At 37.4% G+C, this 21,548-nt stretch overlaps 1 protein-coding gene and 1 long non-coding RNA gene across 4 annotated transcripts in view; one reads left to right on the plus strand and one right to left on the minus strand.

Annotated features, from left to right (window-relative positions):
* Positions 1–3,948: 3,948 nt before the first annotated feature.
* The window catches only part of LOC127951846 (voltage-dependent T-type calcium channel subunit alpha-1H-like), a 52,925-nt gene continuing 35,325 nt past the window's right edge, over positions 3,949–21,548 (plus strand). For all 3 annotated transcript variants that reach the window (XM_052549919.1, XM_052549935.1, XM_052549928.1), the window contains exons 1-4: positions 3,949–4,080; positions 9,581–9,714; positions 10,061–10,158; positions 21,371–21,530. In XM_052549919.1, coding sequence (XP_052405879.1) covers positions 3,988–4,080; positions 9,581–9,714; positions 10,061–10,158; positions 21,371–21,530 — 485 coding nt within the window. In that variant the 5' untranslated portion in view covers positions 3,949–3,987. The remainder of the gene's footprint in view (positions 4,081–9,580; positions 9,715–10,060; positions 10,159–21,370; positions 21,531–21,548) is intronic.
* LOC127951874 (uncharacterized) lies at positions 5,162–8,589 on the minus strand. The gene is made up of 3 exons (XR_008152759.1): positions 8,168–8,589; positions 6,711–6,904; positions 5,162–6,334 (listed from the first exon to the last, which is right to left on the minus strand). It is a non-coding gene; the product is annotated as an uncharacterized LOC127951874 (long non-coding RNA).

Below are 21,548 nucleotides of genomic sequence, written 5' to 3' on the forward strand. Positions count from 1 at the left end.
TACTGGGGAGGATGTCCGCACAATTCATGTTTGCAATATGAAACCGTGTTACCCGACAGCTGAAGAATTAGAGTCCCAAAGCAAGGAAAAACTCCTAAAAACATTCCAAGACACCTCTGATGAAGAAGAGGAGTTTCAGGGATTTTAACCATGGGTTGTTTTTCCAGGGGAGGGGGAGTGTGACGGTTTTGGAATAAACCGCACTGTTGGTTGTAAGAGCTAATCAGGAGAAAGGTGTGAAGGATTATGAGCGGAAATGGAGGAATAAAAGAGGAAGTGGAAGGAGAAAAAAAAAGGAGGAAGAGATGGTGACGTGTTGAGTGGCAGTGAGAGGGCAGGCAGGCTGCCGAGTTGCGGGCGGTTTAACTTATCATGTACATGCCAGTTTGTGAAAAAGGTACTACAGCACTGAAAGCGGAATGGTTTACCTGCTGAACGTGTTTGATCCGGTGTCTGACGCCGACTGCAGAGCGTGAGTAAGTCCACTCGCTGGCATTCTGCCTTGGGTCTTCGATTTCGGCGGACAAAGAGGATTAATCGCTATCCTGGCGTATTGTCTCACCGATGTCCATAGAAGAGAGTGTTGATTCATAAAACTGCTGAGACGCAACTCAGGTATTCATTACCAACGACGCACTTTAAAACTTCCAAAATCTTCCGCATCATTATTCACGTAATTCAAGAACACACACACACACACACACACACACACACATATTTTCCTATGCCTTCAAAGTTGTATTTATTTAGTTTTCTTTTTGGGGAAACATTTAAATATTTGATTCTGAACTGTTTTTGAATATTTTGATTGTCTGTTTGATTATTGAACTTTTGTCACTTTGTATTTTTGAGTAACAAACACTTTTTTTTTTTCTTTCTTGACTAATCATTTCTGGTACTTGTTGCACCACAGGAGTGATTTGTGTATATGCATTTGACTCTCTGTAAAAATGTTTCGTCATCTTGATATTGCACATTACAATTTGATGAAATTGAATTTTTTTTTTTGTGTGTGTTTCATTACATTGATATCTATGTGTGTGTAATGGTGGATTTAAGTCTGCCTGGCGCCCGAATTAGTGAAGATTAGTTTTTAGATTAATTTTTTAATTAATTTCCAATAGTTAGTGTAACCACCGTTACACACTCATCATCAGTTAATGCTGACCTGCAACCTGCCTTTGTTGCGCAACTGAACTAGCAACTTTACTACACTCTTTTTGGTCATGTCCCAAACTGGGTGAGTGTGTTTAGGTGTTTCTCTGATATCTTTTCTTTAACAATGAACCCTAAACCCTTAATAGCTGGGTTTGGTGTTTGATCAGAATCTGTCAAGCTGACCACACTGCAGGCTGACAGTGTAGGTTTTTTTTTTTTTGCTGTATTTTTGATTAAATTCAGCATTGGTGAGCTTCTTGACTTCTTTCAAAAAAATATGTTTGCTATGTTTTTACAATCCTCCGTCTATGAGCTAGTTTAAAAACCCAAATCTCAAATTTCACACATCATGTGCACAGTATTTTGAAGCAGTGCTTCACTGTAGCATCTTGTCAGGACTTGATTTTGGAAAAAGACTTGAGAATGTAGTAGAAAAGAGAGAAGAATGGTGGAATATTAAAGGAGTGGGCTGATGGAAGGAAAATTATTTTTTACAGTGGTTGGGTTTCCATGACATTTTGCCCCTTTCCCTTGAGTTGGCTCGACTGGTGGTTGGAAAAATCTTATTTTAGTAGTAATGCAGTTCAATTTACCTTTTAAGAGGATGGATAGACCATGGAACCGAAAAACTGGCCAGTACCTTTCATGAGAATAGACCATTATTTATAAAGTGACAGATTATCAATTTAAGCCGCTCAGACTGTAGACCGTAAGTGGGTACTGCAGCGTGTCTTTGACCATGAGTTACCCTAACTGCTCTGTGTTCCCTTCAGGTCTTTTAACCTCTAGCATAACTTATTAAAGTCCACTCAATTTCTCGCCTTTCCAGAGTTCATCATCAGCACCTGATTTCAGTCACCGCTCCATTGTGAGGGAACACAACATTATAACGCCTACAATCTGAAGCTCTATGATGGCTTATGAAAATGAGAGTTATTCAGATTTCTCATTTGTGTCTAGCATAGAAAGTGTCCGTCATTTGCCCAATTTAGATGAGTAGACCTGCATAAAACATGAGTTTCAAAGCCCTTGGTGTAACACGATTGTCATTTAAACCCTAAGATATCTGATTGTGTCCTTGGAGGGTTTAAGCTCAGCTGTTTTAAAGATTGTGTATGAGCCGGGCCAGATGATTAGAGATGATCTCGAGAACATGGCATCCACAAGGGCTAGTGGGTGTTGTCGGTGCTGATTTGTAGTGTGCATGATGTGTGACGGGCACTGATCATGATGGACACGTTGGTCTTGATCTTCGGTGTAACAGACAGCACCAACGGAGATGCTAATAGGTCATTCCTAGTGACAGCAGCAGCAGCAGCAGCTGGTTTCGGCCTCGTCGCTATTATGCCATCTGACATCTCAGACAGCAGTGGAACCATTGGTTGTGCCGCTTAAACACACATAACCCTGTTCCTGACATACTCTCTAAATATTTCAGCAGTTATGCAATGAGAAGAGCATTTTATGCCTGCTTGGATGCTTGAGAAGGCTGCTATGGCCATATAGTTTATTGATGTCTTAAGCATTATTCTTCCACTGGTGATAAATTTTAAATTTTTACTGTTACTCGTTATTTGCAAATGAGCCCCTTAAACACTACTCTATGGGGTCATTATGATTTATTTTGTTTTTGAAAGACATTAGTGCTTTAATTTAGCAAGGATGCATTGAATTGATTATAACAGTAAAAATATTTATAATGTTATAAATGCTGTTGTTTTTTAACTTTCTATTTACTAAAGAATTCTGAAAGAAATGCTCAATAGTCTTCACATGAATATTAAGCAGCTTTTTTTATTTTTATTATTGATAATACTAAGCAATTTTGGTAAAACTTTAATTTAGGGACCAATTCTCACTATTAACATGTTGCTTATTAGCATGCATATAACTAGTATATTGCCTGTTTATTAGTACTTAAAAAGCACATATTCTGCATGATCATATTCTACATCCTTAATCCTACGCAATACCTAAACTTAACAACTACTTTACTAACTATTAATTTTATTGAGGCAAAATTTGTAGTTAATGGTTAGTTAAAAGTGAGAACTGGACCATAAAATAAAGTGTGACCTAAATATTTAATTAACAGCAAATCAGCTTTACCATCACAGGAATAAATGACTTCATAAATTACAATTTTTTATAAATTATTTAAAAGAAGTAAATATTAAAATAGAAAACTGTTTTTTTTAATAATATTGCAATAATATTTCACAATATTAATATTTTAATGGATTTTTGATCTTATAAATTCAGCCTTTTAAAGGTTTAAAAACCTTTAAAAATCTTACAGACTCAAATGTGTGTAACGTTGATTCCTCAAAATAAGCATGTTTTTTGCTTGTTTTATTGAAACGTGTATTAGCTTTTACCTTTTCGTTAGTGCTGTGGTTTGTGAAACTTTTAAGACACCCTAAGACCTCTAACTTTTTTATTTATTTATATTTGAGGAAACCAAACAACTTAAAAAGAGAACATTTAAAACTTAATTTATTTCATTTATATATTTATTTATTCTGAATAATAGGCTTTGCACTCCTTAATCATGCTTTAAAAGTTTAATTAAAATTCAGTCAGAAGGAAGGAACGTTTTGCAAATAATGTTCTTGATGATTTATTTATATTTTTGCAAATCCATAGTGTTGTTTACTCTGGTTGTTAAACTCATTTGCTCTAAGCTTAGTAAGGGATCAGTAAAATCAATATTTGTATTCATTTTATATATCTTTTTATGTTTTGTGGAGTAACAGTGCTTTGCCATGACTTTATAATCTCTGTGATATATTCCCTTGACTCTTGTGCACATGGTTTGAGCATGTGAGCATGCTGGTGATTCTCCTGAACTGTGTGACTCTGGGCATGTTCCAGCCATGTGAGGACCTTAAGTGCCAGTCTGAGTGGTGTATCGTCCTACAGGTAAGTCTTGGTACATTATGCAGTGAGAGAAAGCTTGTAATATGATAATGTTCCTTCAAACATAATTCCAAGATAAAGTATTCCATAAAAGCATTTGAACACTTAAAACTGTATGGAATAAAATCACTTTCAAAAATAATCGTACATAATTCAAAACATTTGTGTGTAATTTTAATATACTCGTGCGTAATTTAAAACTATTGTACGTAGTTCTGTTTTTTGTCAGAGTTGGATTCCAAAATCTACGGCCACTACGGTTTACAGATACGCGAGTTTGTGTGTTTTTTAGAGTACAACTCTAAAATGCACGACTGTGACAGTTTACAGACACGGCGCTTGTTTTCACAATAGCTCTGTTATACACACGACATGCGAATTACGACCACGAAATGCGGTGTGCAAAACGACTGTCAAAAATACGTCATCAAGGTCACAGGCATTACTATCCGAGGGAAGATGAATCGATTCAACGAAGAGTCATACTCTTAATCGCTATTGGCCTATAGATTCATAGAAAGCGATAAATTAAACACATAATCCTAAAAAAAATAATAATAATTTATCCAATGTAAAAACAGCATTAATGATGTAAATAATATTGTTTTAAATTAAACTAAACTTCGAAAGTACCTTCAAAAGGGCTTACTGACGTAATCACCACCGCACGTTTAGGTCTTAGTTTATCAATAATCAAATACAGATTACAATTATTTTTGATAATACAAACGTCTCTTAACACGGTTAGTCGCACTTGATGTTCTTAATTTAAAGTAATTTAAAGTCAGCTGTATTTGTTAACATTAGTGAACTAAGAAGAACAAACAACGTACAGCTGTATTTTTATAAATTAACAAAGTTTAATAAATACTGTATCAAATGCATTGCTCATAGTTAATGTTAGTTAATACATCAGTCAACAAATTAAACTTTATTGTAAAGTGTTACACTAGAAAACTAGGTTTTGCCTGATAGAGAAAAATGAGTAAAAAAAAAAAAAAAACTAATAAATTAAAAAATTAGTCAGCAGAGTTTAGTAACCTTGTTTTAAGTGACATTAACCAATTAATCAAACAGACACAGGTTTATCCACTAAAACATTTATTTAGCTTTCAGTTTCATTCACCAATTCAAGTAAAAAGATAGATAGATAGATAGATAGATAGATAGATAGATAGATAGACCACTCATTCATTCATTCATTCTGTAGTAGCAGTCCATAGAACAGAATCCAGCAAACTCTTCGTCTGAATAGAAAGCTGTGAAGATCCCTTCTTTCCAAGACCACAGTATCTACAGCATCACACATCTGCTGAGCTCCAGCTCCACTCTGTGTCTTCCTCACATCTGGACTGACAGACTTCCAGTCAACCATACCTACACAAGAGAAAAACAAATGTTGAGAGATTCAAACAAGAAGTAACCAATAAGTAGAATAAAATATCCAATAAAAAAAGAAGCACAAGTGTCTGAGACTGCAAGTCTGCAGCCAGATCCTTCTCCATTATATTATAATACAACTGTACTACTGACTATTCACTGAGTAACAAAAGTACTACATATGCTTCCTGTGCATGGTTTCTAACAGAATGGAATCAGAAAAAAGTTGACTGGCACTCATCTATACCACAGGTTATACTAATATTTACATTTACATTTATTCATTTAGCAGACGCTTTTATTCAAATCGACTTACAGATGAGGACAGAGTTGAAGCAATCAAAAAACAAAAAGAGCAATGATATATAAGAGCTTTAACAAGTCTCAGTTAGCTTAACACATTACATGTAGCAAGGGCTTTTAAATAATGTAATAAATAAAAAGAAAACAGATAGAATAGAAAAAAGAATAGAGCAAGCTATTTGGTTCATGTGCATGTACAACTCCAAAGTGTTGGGTTAACTTCAAAAGAGTGAATGTCCTTCGAGTGCACTTTGTGCAATGGTACAGTCAAGGCATGAGGATCTAATAAAAGAGGCTAATCATTCAGAGTAAAGTTACTGGCAGTGCTTGTCTCCATCTTCTAATGTTGACAATGTCCCTCTGAAGGAAAGTCAGTGTCTTTCTCATGTGTGGTGGATATGCAATGTTGAAAGCAGAATACATCCAGAAGGCTGTTATGAAGCTTCATCAAGACTGGTGCACTGACACTCATCTGTTCCATCTTCTGTCACCACACTGAGCCCTCGAACTATGATTGACATTTTACAGTCAGTATCCATCAGGTGTACGGTAGGAAAGGTGTAGACAGGTCCCCCTTTCATAAAATAAATGAATAAAAAGAATAATAACAACAACAACAACAACAATAATAATAATAATAACAAGAAAAAAAAAAAAAAAACACTTTTCAGATTCATCAGATTCTGTTGCATTCTCTTTGGCTCAGACAGTGTAGCTACATACAGTGCAGAACTGCAGAAACAATCAGAAGCTAATGTATAAGCTTCACAATATACGGTGCATTTCATGTTCTTGTCTAGACTGATAAATCTTACATTGTTTTCTAAAACTATTGCTTTAAATTTTTAACAGATGGGCTAAAAAGGTACAGAAGAATAAAATATTACCTGAAAATATTTGAAACATGATATTTTACAGTTGATGAGTTTTTTTTTCTTTAATATACTCACTCCAGCAGGTGTCCTGAAGTATGTGTATTTTTTGAGTACATCCTCCTCAGACATTCCTTCAGTGCTTTCTCAGCGTCTCCAGGAGAATGTTCCTGTCGTGTGGTCTTTGACAGCCATGTGTCTGGATGTGTTTCACTTTATCACACATTCACATGAGCCTCAACAGATATTGAATCCTCCCCAACACAAGTTTCCTTCATCAGAACAACAGAAACAGATCATGCTTAGACCGTGACATATATGAAAAACATCTAAATACTTACTGAGCAAGGTGCTTTAGATATAAAAAAATAATAAAAACATTGAACTGCATAAACATTAAGATGATGGTCAGGCAGTGAAGAAGTGGAGTACATACAAAAAGGATTTAAATATCTGTAGTACATTATCTTCCTTACATTAACCTGCACTAAGTGAAAATGTAAAATTGATTAACAGTGCAAAAATAAATTATGCATATGTCAGTGTGCTTACATATTCTACAATAACCTGCAAGTGGAGCTCGTTCTGCTTTACATTTCAGGTTTAGGGATGTGTCAGATGTGCTTAAAACACAAACTTGACTGATTGTCATTTTCCAGCAAATAAAGATTACAACATCTTGTTACTACAATATTGTGTGTGATTATGTTGATAGAGATAAATCAATGGTTTAAAAACAATTTAACTTACTCAGTCATTTCTTTCTGTATTTATGTGCTAATTTGCATAAATACCACAACAGATCTAAACATTGGGTATAGCCAGGTGAAAATGTCTTGTTCGATCTTGTTGATAACAGTAAAATACTTAATATTAAGGTCTGAATGGAACCCATTTAGGCTACCCATGAGCATTAATACAGAGAGGCAGGAAGAAGTACTTTAGAAACCAGCCTTTATTAGTTTGGTCCGTGGGACTGTTTCTGGAAATTTACTTTTTATTTTGCCTACTTTTTGTCTTCTGCATGCTCCTTACTATTGTCTCATGTTCTTGCCTCAGACTCGTCCCCCAGAAACAGCCCCAAATATAATCTTTTAAAAATTAATAAAGGAACCAGCCTAAGTAGGAACCAAAGTACTTCTTCCTGCCTCTCTGTATTGATGCTCATGGGTAGCCTAAATGGGTTCCACTCATATCTTAATATTAAGCATTTTACTGTTATTTGTCAACAAAATTTAACAAGACATTTTCACCTGGCTAGACCCAATGTTTAGATCTGTTGTGGTATTTATGCAAATTAGCACATATTTAATTAGACTATGCACCATTTGTCCATGTTAACAAACGATTACTATCTCTGTAATATTGATACTCTCTGTTATTAGTTATTAGTACACAGGGGTCGTCAAGTTCGGTCCTGGAGGGCCCGTGTCCTTCAGAGATTAGCTCCGACCTCATGACCGCCTGGAACAAGTTTGATGACCCCAGTTTAAACATGTCAGATTAAAAAAAAATAATAATAATTATTAACTTACCTGAGACGAGGTGTAAGCGCTTGGCTGTTGATCCGCCATTTCGGCGCCAGTGGTTTAAAACTTTGGTAGGGCGCATGCGCACTTCGTTGAATCAATTCATCTTCCCTCGCATAGTAATGCCTGTGACCTTAATGACGTATTTTTGACAGTCGTTTCACACACCGCATTTCGTGGTCGTAATTTGCATGTCGTGTGTATAACAGAGCTATTGTGAAAACAAGCGCCGTGTCTGTAAACTGTCACAGTCGTACATTTTATAGTTGTACTATAAAAAAACACACAAAATCGCGTATCTGTAAACCGTCGTGGCCGTAGATTTTGGAATCCAACTCTGACAAAAAACAGAATTACGTACAATAGTTTTAAATTACGCACGAGTATATTAAAATTACACACAAATGTTTTGAATTACGTACGATTATTTTTGAAAGTGATTTTATTCCATAAAACTGTAGGTATTTCGTTGCTTTAAATAACATAAAACTAAATGTACTAAAATAAAATTGGGGGGAAGTTTATATAGATGGAAAATAAATAAAATATTTAACAAAATAAAAATAACAACAACAAAGCTTTAAGATGAAAATAAAAAATATAAAAATAATTGATGATATTTTAAAATAAAAAATAATAATAAATATAAATGAAAACTCTGAAAGTATCTCAGTAATAATAAAATGCTGTAAATTGAATCTTCAAGTGCTTTTTGGGGCCACTGTACATCAGAATTCGCATGATCTCCATTGGTCCTAAAATTATATCTTAACCTTTATTTTTTTTTTGTTTATTTTATTATTTTTGTGTCCAATGTCTGTTTTTAGGACTGTCTCAGCACAGAGATGGCATGTCGCCATGTTTTGTGGCACACACAGGTTTAGGGGTCACTGGGACCTTTGCCAGATATCAGAGACTCAGGCATTTATTTCTGTAGTTTTGTAATTCTCTGTAATCCTCCCCACGCTCCCACCAAAGCGACCTGGGTTTAATATACGGTACTGTGGGAAATTTGTATGTCCTGAAGAGCCTGACATTAGCATCAGCATGAATTAGGAGTTCGGGTCAGCTGGGGCCAGAGCTGAAAATACTACACAAAATGAATAACATCTGATCTTCTCACTCTCTCCCTGTAAACCACTCAAATGGTGCCAAAAAGTTTTATGCCCATTTTTCATTTTTCCAGCGACAGGAACAGGAATCTGTGAAGAGATCAAAGTGACCTTCTCTCAAAATGTTGCTAGTAAATTGAATGCTAATAAGCAACTATATAATAGTGAGACTTGGTCCCTAAACTAAAGCATTACCCCAATTTTTTTCAGGTGAATGCAAAGTTTTTTGAGGGGTATACAATACTTTTGTAAGAAAACAAGTTTTGTCATTCTATATAATAGAAATTAATGTGATCTATGTCCATAGGTATTTGATGACTGCATTTTCGCCTTCTTTGCTGTGGAGATGGTCATCAAAATGATAGCCCTGGGGATTTTTGGATCAAAGTGTTACCTTGGCGATACATGGAACCGCCTGGACTTCTTCATTGTGATGGCAGGGTGAGGAATCCCGCCTTTTTTCTCACTTGTCACTCATGTATTCAACCATTATCACCACGGTAAAGCTGGTCAAAAGGGACTCGCCGCTCGATTTACAGGCCGTCAGTTGGGAAAAAGAACTTCTGTGAGATTTCCCAATGCTCTGATTCATTTACCAAAAAAAAAATCCCCTTTGTTCCTTAAAGTGACCTTTAAATTGACAAGATTGATGAATGCATCAAGACTTCCTTTTAAAACCTCTTTTCTTTCATTATCCTCATGTAAGATTGACAGAAAGAAAGGTTATAGAGATTAACCTTTAATGTCTGATGCTTTCAGTATGTTTCCTCTGCTCTGCTTTCTTCAGGATGATGGAGTATTCACTGGATGGTCATAATGCGAGCCTGTCAGCCATCCGAACTGTGCGAGTGCTCAGGCCCCTGCGAGCCATCAACAGAGTGCCTAGTAAGTGTCTGTCATGCTAGAAAATCCAGATAAATAATTAAGTTGATTAAAAGTGTTATTTATTGATAATTCCACAGGGTGTTAATAAAGGCCTACTGAAGCGAAACGATGCATTTGTGTAAGAAATATATTGATTTTTAAAAATATATAAGCTGTAATCTCCAGCTTCCGGTCACTCAAGAGGGCATGTGCAAGACTAAGCATGTGGAGTAGTTTAATGATGGATGGAAGCACTTTTTTTGGCTTCAAAAATCCCTGCCCAGTGTTGAAGCCTGCACAGCTAGGATGAGAGAACAGAAGAGCCCAGAGTGGCTCGCAGATCTAGACAATAAATTCTGAAAAACGTGAGGGGCATGCACCACCCCACAGCGTTGCAGATGTCCTGCATAGACATACCTGCCAAGAAGGCCTTGGAGGCCGTCATGTTTCAGGGCAAGTGAGCCTTGACACCCAATGGTGAGGGGAGATCAGAGGACTCATAAGCAATAGAAATAGCATCCACTATCCACCAACTGAGGGTCTGTTTTGTAGCTGGAAGACCTCTCTTAGGGGGAGCATAGCACACAAACCTTCTCCACAGGGCAGATATGTGGACATATGCGTCCAGTGCTCACACTGGACACATACAGTTAAGCTTGTGCTGGTTTGGCTCCCTGAAGGGAGGAGGACTAAAGGCCTGTAGTACGATAGGCTGTGGTGTAACAGAGGGGACCTTAGGAGTATACCTCGCACGAGGGTAGAGAAACACTTTTGCCATGTCCGGCGCAAGGGGCCAGTGAGAGAGCCTGAAGATCCCCAACTCTCTTTAGAGAAGAAATAGCCAGAAGAAAGGCAGTCTTAATTGTGAGATAGAAACTTCTTCAATGGGCTTGAATGAAGACTTACAAAGAGCTTTTAGCACCACAGCCAGGTTCCACGTGGGGACACGAGATCGTACTGGGGGTCTCACCACACCACAGAGGAAACGTGAAACTGGGGGGTGTTTGCCCACTGACTGGTCACAGAGAGGGATGTGGTAGTCCGTAATGGCCACTAGGGATGGGTACCGAAACCCGGTATTAAACTGGCCCCGGGGCTAAATTATGAAAGACCGTAGTATCATTAAGATCTGACGGTATCGGTTCTGCTTTCGGTACTGGAGGAAAAAAAATAATGTACTATGTATTTTTGCTTAATAATGTTGTCGTGTACATTTTATCTTAGCAAACATTTCTAATTTGCAATATTATTAAGACGTTTGTCTGTGAGATCTGCAAGAACTCGCATGCACACCGCGGAGGCTGTCTGTCAGTTACACACAACAAGAACGAGCATGGTACACGCATAACACTACGAAAACTCCCGCTTAATACAAAGAGTGACGATGGCGGAGAGAGCAAAACGTTCCAAAAGTGTGGTTATACTTCACTAGAGTTAATGCTGACAACCCTCGTTGTCATAAGTGCAAAACAATATTTGCATGTAAGGGCGGAAACACAAGCAATCTGTCAAAGCATCTTTCAAAAGTGCATTATGTGTATCGACTGCCTAGCTAGCTCGTCTCTGGTTGTTGCCCCATCTATGTCAAGTATGTATACTAAAATCATGTTTAATCAACGTTGTTCACGTCATTTAAAATAAATGTAAAATCTCCCTGGTTTGCTAACCTTACGTAGAAATTCTGTTGATTTCTTCTGGGAAAAATTTGAATGAAATCAACATATTTTCTACTTGTTTTTAAAATTCCAAATAAGGAAAGATTAGTATGTAAATGTAAACATTTATTTGGCTAGCTTAAATGCACAGCACCTCAAGTTAGTTTACAAAATAGCCAATTGCAGCTACTATGAACCAACCAACTCCTCCTAACACCTCTGGTCCAAGACAAGCCCATTATTAATTTTACATTAAAAAAAATAAAGAAATGTTAATTCTGTTCTCAACTTGTTCTTAAAAAAAACACACACACACACAACACAAAGTACCGATGAGAATAATGTTAAAGTACCGGAACGTTAAGCAGTATCGGTAAGAGTAGCAATACCGTTAAAACCTTAACAATACCCATCCCTAATGGCCACCATGTAGACCTTCAATTCAGTTCAATTCAATTCAATTCAAGTTTATTTGTATAGTGGTTTTTACGATGCAAATCATTATAAAGCAACTTTACAGAAAATTACGTTTCTACAATATTTAGTTGTAGCTTATAAGTGGTGACTGTCAGTTTGTGCACGTATGACAGGATTTTTCAGAAAAATTTAAGAGATGCATTATTCGAATGCTTGGCGAAAGAGATGTGTTTTTAATCTAGATTTAAGCAGAGAGAGTGTGTCTGAACCCCGAATATTATCAGGAAGTCTATTCCAGAGTTTGGGAGCCAAATATGAAAAAGCTCTACCTCCTTTAGTGGACTTTGCTATCCTAGGAACTACCAAAAGTCCAGCTTTTGAGACCTTAAGGAGCGTGATGGATATGTAACGCATAAGGCTAGTTAGGTACGCAGACGCTAAACCATTTAGGGCCTTATAGGTATGTAATGATAATTTGTAACTGATACACAACTTAATAGGTAGCCAGTGCAGAGACTGTAAAATTGGGGTAATATGATCATATTTTCTTGACCTGGTGAGGACTCTATCTGCTGCATTTTGGACAGGTGGTGTCTGGTTATTTGTTAATTTAGCCACTGTGCTAAATAAAAACCTTCGATTGTTTTGGTTATTTTATATGAGTTTGTGTATATGCTCTTCCCTAGCAGTTTTTAGAGCCTGTCTATAGCTGGACGTACTGTTTTTCCATGCAATTCTAAAAACTTCCAAGTTAGTTTTTCTCCATTTGCATTCAAGACTACGAGTTTCTTTCTTGAGAGAGTGAGTATTACTGTTATACCATGGCACAGTATGTTTTTTTCTAACCTTTTCCAATTGGATGGGGGCAACAGCTTCTAATGTATTAGAGAAAATAGTGCCCATGTTGCCAGTCATTTTGTCTAGTTCATGTGTATTTTTGGGTACAAATATCAGTAGAGATAAATCAGGCAGGTTATTTGCAAATCTTTCTTTGGTGGCTGGAACAATAGTTCTGCCCAGACGGTAACGCTGAGACATATAGTTAATATCAGTAATACGCAGTTTGCACAATACAAGAAAATGGTCTGTAACATTATCACTTTGAGGTACGATATCTATATCAGTAAGATCGATTCCATGCGATATAATTAAATCTAGTGTATGATTAAAACGATGAGTGGACCTGGTGACATTTAGCTTGACTCCAAAAGAGTTTATTAGATCAGTAAACGCCTACTCCTAATGCATCATTTGTATTATCAACGTGAATATTAAAATCCCCCATGATTAGCGCTTTATCAACTGTAACCAGAAGGTCTGAGAGGAAATCTGCAAATTATTTTAAGAATTCTGTACACGGCCCTGGTGGTCTATACACAGTAGCCAGAGCAAGAGATACATTAGATTTCTTTTGCATATCTGACAGTGTAACATTAAGCAGAAGTATTTCAAATGATATAAACCTGTATTCTGTTTTCTGGGTAACATTGAAAATATCACTATATATTGTTGCAACACCTCCGCCACGACCAGTCTGACGGGGCTCATGCTTATAACATTAGTTTAGTGGAGTCGACTCATTTAGACCAATATAATCATTTGTTTTTAGCCAGGTTTCAGTCAAGCGGAGTATATCAAAACAATTATCTGTGATCATTTCATTTACAATAACTGCTTTGGGTGACTTTAAAAATTGTTTTTGTTCATTTACTTTACATTTTTCTGGTTTAATCACTTAATCACAATAATGATAAGATTTTCTCTAGATGCTACATTATATTTATATTTTGACCTCAATATTCGGGGAACAAACACAGTCTTAATAGATTGGACAGCGCAAGTACTTCTATCATTTGAGTGTGTAGAACAAAATTCATCATAATAGTTATTTGAGAATTGGCTTACTAGTCAGGGTGGAGTGGGTCAACCCTGCGGAGAAATAGGCCTGCAGGAACTCCAGCAGTTTACCAACTGGGTAGTTAACTGGGTCAAGTTGACAATCTCCACACCAAGAATTGAAAACTTTCCACTTCAAGGCATACAGTTTCCACATAGAGGAACCTCTGGATTGGAGAATGGTCTCAACAACCTCGTTTGAGAGACTGGATGCTACGAGACTGGAAGCCACACCCATAATTTCCACAGCTCCGGGTGAGAGTGGAATATCGTGCCTATGGAGAGCCGTCAAGGAGAGAAATCAGATCTGAGAACCATACTCGGCCTGGCCAGAACGGGGCTACTAGCAGAAGACGGACCCCATCCCGTTGCACTCTCTCCAGAACTCCCAGGAGCAGAACGATCGGGGGAAAAGTGTACAGACGAAGTCTTGGCCACGTCTGTACCATAGCATCCAGCCCCAATGGAGCCGGATGAGTCAAAGAAAACCAAAGGGGACAGTGCAATGTCTTCTGGGTGGGCTCTGCTCCCATATTCAAATTACCAGGAATATGTACTGCTCTCAGTGAAAGGAGTTTTCCCTGGGACCAAACAAGTATCGGGTACGCTAGTTTGTGCAAACGGCGTGAGTGCAGACCCCCTCGGTGGTTGATATAAGAGACCACTTCTGTGTTGTCGGTGCGCACCAACATATGGCGATCTCTTAGGTCTGGGAGAAAATGTTTCAATGCTCGAAATATGGCAGCATCTACAGGCAGTTGATGTGCCACAAGAGATGGCGATCACTCCACAGACCCGGTGAGGGATGCGTCCATCACTAGTGTTACATGGCAACAAGGAGCTCCCAGCACCAGGCCCTGAGACAAGAGCCAAGGTTTCCTCCACATGTCCAAGGCACATAAGCATCGCTGCGTGACCTTGATCATGTGAAATTGGTTTCTCCTCGGGGAGAACCCCTTGGTCTTGAGCCACGACTGTAGGGGACTCATCTACAGCAGGTCAAGAGGTATCATCATGACGCAGCTGCCATCAAACCAAATAGTTTCTGAAACTGCTTGAGTGAACAGCTTTCTTTGACTCTCGTGAATGCATTGAGGATCGATTCGATCCAAACAGGGGGCAATCGTGAATGCATTGTGGTCGACTCCCACTCCACTCCCAGATAAGTGGTCCTCTGTAATGAGAAAGCACACTTGGCGTTAAATCTTTAAAACCAACTTTCTTATATGGGGTAGAACGACATCTCGATGTCAAACCACCATCTGTTCTTTGAGCCAGAATCAACCAATCGTCTATATATTTTAGTATGCGGATGCCCTGGAGTTGCAGTGGAGCCAGAGCAGCATCTACACACATCTGGTGGTTGAGGACGAAGATAGGTACTCGCCCGTCTCCGTTCCCTCTGCCAGATCCATCTATGAATCCCACGAGTGCAGCTGCCACTCCGCCTCCCTCGAGAGCCGACTCTGCATGCTCCTTTCCCAGACAGACCACACACAGACTGTGTGTATCCCCGCTTGTGATGTAGCGTGAGCAGGGAGCAACACTCAATCTGAAACCTGATCTGCTTTTACCCAGATGTTTAGTCTTTCTCTCAGCCTTTTTTGACATGTTGAAGCTTTTTATGTTGCTGAATGCTAATAAGCAGCTAATTAATAGTAAGAATTGGTCCCCAAGCTAAAGTGTTACTAAATGCTTTTGTTTTTAAGTGTTTCCAAATGCAAAGTAGAAACAAAGTCATACATCCTGGTCAAAAATTCTGTGATGAAAGGAGAAAACAGCTGCCTGAACTATGATTTGTGAAGCAGAGATCATCTCAGCTAATCACATGATGAGCCAGTGTGCATGATTGACATCTTACAGAACACAACCTTTGACTTTTACACTCACTAATTCTGCATTTATTTGATTAATAATACAATAATATTGTCAAATATTACAATTAAATATAATATATATATATATATATATATATATATATATATATATATATATATATATATATATATATATATATATATATATATATATATATTGTACAGACCAAAAGTTTGGACACACCTTCTCATTCAAAGAGTTTTCTTTATTTTCATGACTATGAAAATTGTAGAGTCACACTGAAGGCATCAAGGGCTATTTGACCAAGAAGGAGAGTGATGGGGTGCTGCTCCAGATGACCTGGCCTCCACAGTCACCGGACCTGAACCCAATCGAGAAGGTTTAGGGGTGAGCTGGACCGCAGACAGAAGGCAAAAGGGCCAACAAGTGCTAAGCATCTCTCGGGGAACTCCTTCAAGACTGTTGGAAGACCATTTCAGGTGACTACCTCTTGAAGCTCATCAAGAGAAGGCCAAGAGTGTGCAAAGCAGTCATCAAAGCAAAAGGTGGCTACTTTGAAGAACCTACAATATGACATATTTTCAGTTGTTTCACAATTTTTTGTTTTGTATATAATTCCATATATAATTCTACAAGTGTTAATTCATAGTTTCGATGCCTTCAGTGTGAATCTACAATTTTCATAGTCATGAAAATAAAGAAAACTCTTTGAATGAGAAGGTGTGTCCAAACTTTTGGTATATATATGCCTACATGTCATAATGGATAGTCATCACATTTATCAGAATTAGGCTATTTGCTCGCACACGATCAGCTCTGTTTCATCTCGGAGACGCGTTCTGTCTTTGAGCTTGCCAAATTCCAACGTGTAAATAGCGAATCCGTCATGGCACATGCGCAACTGGCTCTTAAAGGGAAAGGAAGATGAGACTCTGATTGGTTTATTGCACGTTACGCCCAAAAAACACCCATTACTCATTAAGAGAATAGGGACAACCCGTTTAGACCATGCGCCCAGGCGCGCCAACTGTTTTTACATCGTTAAAATAGCAAAAGTGGATTTGGAAAATGCCCTGAGTGCACCTGCACCGTGTGCTTTAAACTTTGCGTTTAGATCGTTAAAATAGGGCCCTAAATGTTTTTTTACATTATGATTGTCTTTACTGTCACTTATGTTCAAATGAATGAATCTTTGCTGAATAAAAATACAAATTTATTGAAAACATATATATGTATATAGACTTGTAGATGTATGAAAGCAGTGTATATAGACATGAATATAGTGAAATTCCCCTTTGTTTTTTGTAGCATTTTTGGACAGCAAACATTTTAATGCACTCGAATTTTGACAGCCATAGAAATATCAGATTCCCTGGGCAGTGGACTTACTACTAAACTAAGAGATGGATTGAGACATACCTCTGGAGTGAGCTGTAGATTGAAACTATAAGTAAGTCTGCGCCACCACATCAGCTTTAATGACTCTGCTGTTGCCCAGATGGAGGACGAGATACCGTGATTTATTTGTCTGGGTGGAGTGTTGCCGCCAGCAGAAGTGCTTTTAGTATGAAATGATATTATGATTCTCTGGAGTGAATTATGGATGTTAGTTGGAGTGCATGTGTGTGTCCATATTATTTTGTTGGTGACGACATGCCATTTCACACCTGAAGCTGTAATTTAAATACCAACCTAGATATTTGGCATTTGGCAGAGCAATTCTCTATCTCTCATCTATCTGTTTACATAAGAGTGAGTTAGCATGTTAATCCTCTTCCACTTTGTGATCACACGTACAGTATCTCTAGGGGGGTCATTAAAGTGTCCGAGTGACACAGTGACTCCACGCTGTCTTTGGTGGGTGGAATTAAGGCCATCAAGAGGATATACATACTTAGACAGGCCCATTAAAGGCCCTCTCTTCCCCGTATCATACACTTAAATTACATCAGCCGCACACACCCACCTCAAACATATTAGTCATTCGGATCCACCGGATACATCACTGCTCTTCAGGGGCACTTCTCACAATGATGTTTGGTTTGCAGTGTGTGTTTTTTTGCTGCTTTTCACCATTGTTTTGTTGTATCAAGAAAGTAGATAGACGTAGGATTCATCTGAAATAAGTATGAGTATCTGTAGGTAACAGGGCATTCATTCTACTTGAGATACCCTGAACGCTGATGCTTTGGGGCTTATAAATTCAGTGTGTCATTGTACATAGTTCACACCAGTCAGTCTTGATCACTGGGCCATGTGACAGAGACACAGCTGATTCACATATGCATCCATGACTGATATTTTGCTCTTTGGTTTGTTTGTTTTTTGAGACTGTTTATTGATTCAAATATTTTTGTGATTCATTTCATGTAATCTCACGAAACTGCATATCGATTCTATAACAGATTCTGTTTTCCTCAAATGTATTCACAGTAAACAGGGAATGCAAACCCTGAATTCATTCAGTGCCATTGCTGATGTAGGAAACTTGCTCAGTAGCACACCTGGTACAGCATTGCACTTGCAGTGTGGTGCATTCAGGTATAAGTCCTATGAAACATGAGTCAAGACACTTGATAAAAAAGCTTAAAGAGTTAAAGCAAGCTAAAATGTCATGGTTGCCTCAGCAAATGTGTTTTTATGTCACTTTTGGTTTTGTAAACACCACTGGTTTAGGGTAGATTTAGTGTACACTATTTAGTTATATTCAAATGTGATAAAGCATTAACCTTTTAGCGCCACTCACCGGACATTTCCTTTCTAAGCTGCCATGATATGTACAACAAACAATGTTGCCTTATTGATATTCATCTCTTTCAGATAAAACTCAATGTGCTTTACCAGTGCTGACTAGACATTTTACTTTGAGTTTCGAAAAATATGCAAGAAGCAATAAAAATATCATTTTGCACAAATGTTGCCACAGGCATGTTTTAACAGTGAGCATGAGTTGCATCTGATGGCCATCTCCTTAATGTTTATCCAAATGACATTTCACTTCTAAAGCCAGGAATATTTTTCACACATGATAATATACATAAAATAAGTAACAATAAATTGTATCAATTAATGACAAATAATTTTTAAATCAATGTTAATCAATTCTAACATAAAAGACTGTAGATAGTTTTGCTGAACACCATTGTTGTTTTTAACAATCCTACAGAAAAGGATAATGCATTTAATGTGTTAACTGTTAAAAAAAGTGAATAACAGCATTAGACAAACTCATTGAAATGCATACAGTAATGTGATATCTTTGACAGCCTTGTTTGTAGTCTTTAGAACAGTATAGTTTTTAACTGCCCGAAAGTTCCGATGTGAGTTTATATTAGCATGTGAAATACATTCCTTAAGCCTTTTCTTGTTATGGTAGTTCTCAGCGTTACAGCTAGAATTCTGCATCCACTCAAAATGTGAGGGTTTCTTGTGCAAAATGGACCACCACAGTGCTACTGTAGGGTGTTGCCAGGGCATTGTTTTGTGGTTGATAAAGTGTTCTTGAGTGACTGTAAGCACATTGCTATGTGGTTGCTAGGATCTTGCTGTATGGTTGCTATGGAGTTCTGAGTGGTGGTTAGCTCACCTGCAATGAGAGATAATGAAATGTGTATCTGTTCAATGGTTTAATAAGTCTTAATTTTCCATTAAAGTCTGACTCAGTCAATCCCTGTGGTCCCACAGCCATCCATTTAAATATGCAATTCCTGTACTCTGTCGAGCATTATTACAAGTGGGATCAATTTTGTTAAAGGTGTCGTTCTTCAATTACGAAGGAATTATTGAGAAAGCATAAAGACTCAATACAACCTGATGCATTCATATTTTCTGGATTTTCTCAACCATTGTCTTAAAATTTGTCCTAAGTAATGCTCGTTTGTTTTGTCAATTTTAATTAGTTCATGCACTAAATGCAAAATGACTCTTTCAGACAACAAATTCATCAAGGCAACTACAGTTTTAACAAATTTTCAGTTAGGAACAAAATAAATGTGTCTTTAGGATTAGATATATAGTCTATAGTTTAGACCTCAAAACAAATCACAGTGATAATCAACCAATGTAAACACAACAAATAATACAACACAACATTATTTATGCTGCAGTGCATGCTGGGAACTTGAAAACACTTAAAGGGTTAGTTTACCCAAAAATATAAAATATGTCATTAATGACTCACCCTCATGTCGTTCCAAACCCGTAAGACCTCCGTTGATCTTCGGAACACAGTTTAAGATATTTTAGATTTAGTCTGAGAGCTTTCTGTCCCTCCATTGAAAACTTAAAACATCTTCAAAGTAGTCCATGTGACATCAGAGGGTCAGTTAGAATTTGTTGAAGCATTAAAAATACATTTTGGTCCAAAAATAACAAAAACTAAGACTTTATTCAGCATTGTCTTCTTTTCTGGGTCTGTTGTGAGCGCGTTCAAGTGCAGTGATATCCGGTTCGCGAATGAATCATTCGATTTAACCGGTTCTTCTTGAACCAGTTCAGCCAAGGGAAGGGAGGGAGTGTCAGCCAAGTTAAACAAGTTAACACCTTAAGTCGCTTGTGGATTAATGCTTATTGGAGACACGAACCATTTCAAACGATTCAGTTCGATTTGGTGAACTGGTTCAAGAAGAACCGGTTAAATCGAATGGTTAGTTCGCGAACCAGACATCACTACACTGCAATGAACGCGCTCACAGACCTGTCTACGACATGGACTACTTTGAAGATGTTTTTATTACCTTTCTGGACATGGACAGTAGACCGTACATAGGTATTCAATGGAGGGACAGAAAGCTCTTAGGTCTTATGGGTTTGGAATGACATGAGGGTGAGTTATTAATTTTTGGATGAACTAACCCTTTAACATTTCAGCAGTATTGGTCAATTTGATATTATTTCTATGTTTGACTAGTTTGGGGAATTCTGTTGATACTGTAATATGTTTTTAATGCAGTTTCAAGTAATTCACATTTCAGTATTAATCTCACATTACTGGAAAATATGTAGTTGTTTTTTTTTAATAATGTTATAATGTAGTTTAGTGCTCCTTTAGTTATAAAAACATAAAAGTATTCATATGGCAAAAAGATATAATTTATTACAAATAAAATGGATTAAATCAAATGCACATCTATTTTTCACAATGTTTACTGAAAATTCCTTCAAAAATATTATGAAAAAAAAGTGCAGTTTGTAGATTTTGAAACAAATACAAGACTGTTATTGGTCAACAATGATCTGTCGAGATTGATAATATCAAAATATTGTCTCATTCATTCATATACTGGTCTTTCAGCTATTTATAATGGTACTTTAAAAAATTAAGCATGTTATGCAAACCTGTAAAATCAATGTGAAAGCTTTATCGAATAAGCACACAACAGTTAAAATTGTGTTGCATCTGTTTCTCTTTTGTTTCTGTGTTTCAGGTATGAGGATACTGGTGACTCTGCTTCTTGATACTCTGCCTATGTTAGGCAACGTCCTCCTCCTGTGCTTTTTTGTCTTCTTTATATTCGGCATTGTCGGGGTGCAGCTGTGGGCTGGTCTTCTTAGGAATCGGTGTTTCATGCCAGATAACGTGAAAGCGTAAGTACAGTCCTGCTC

Source organism: Carassius gibelio, chromosome A3, assembly GCF_023724105.1.
Source record: "Carassius gibelio isolate Cgi1373 ecotype wild population from Czech Republic chromosome A3, carGib1.2-hapl.c, whole genome shotgun sequence".
Classification (NCBI taxonomy): Eukaryota; Metazoa; Chordata; class Actinopteri; order Cypriniformes; family Cyprinidae; genus Carassius; species Carassius gibelio.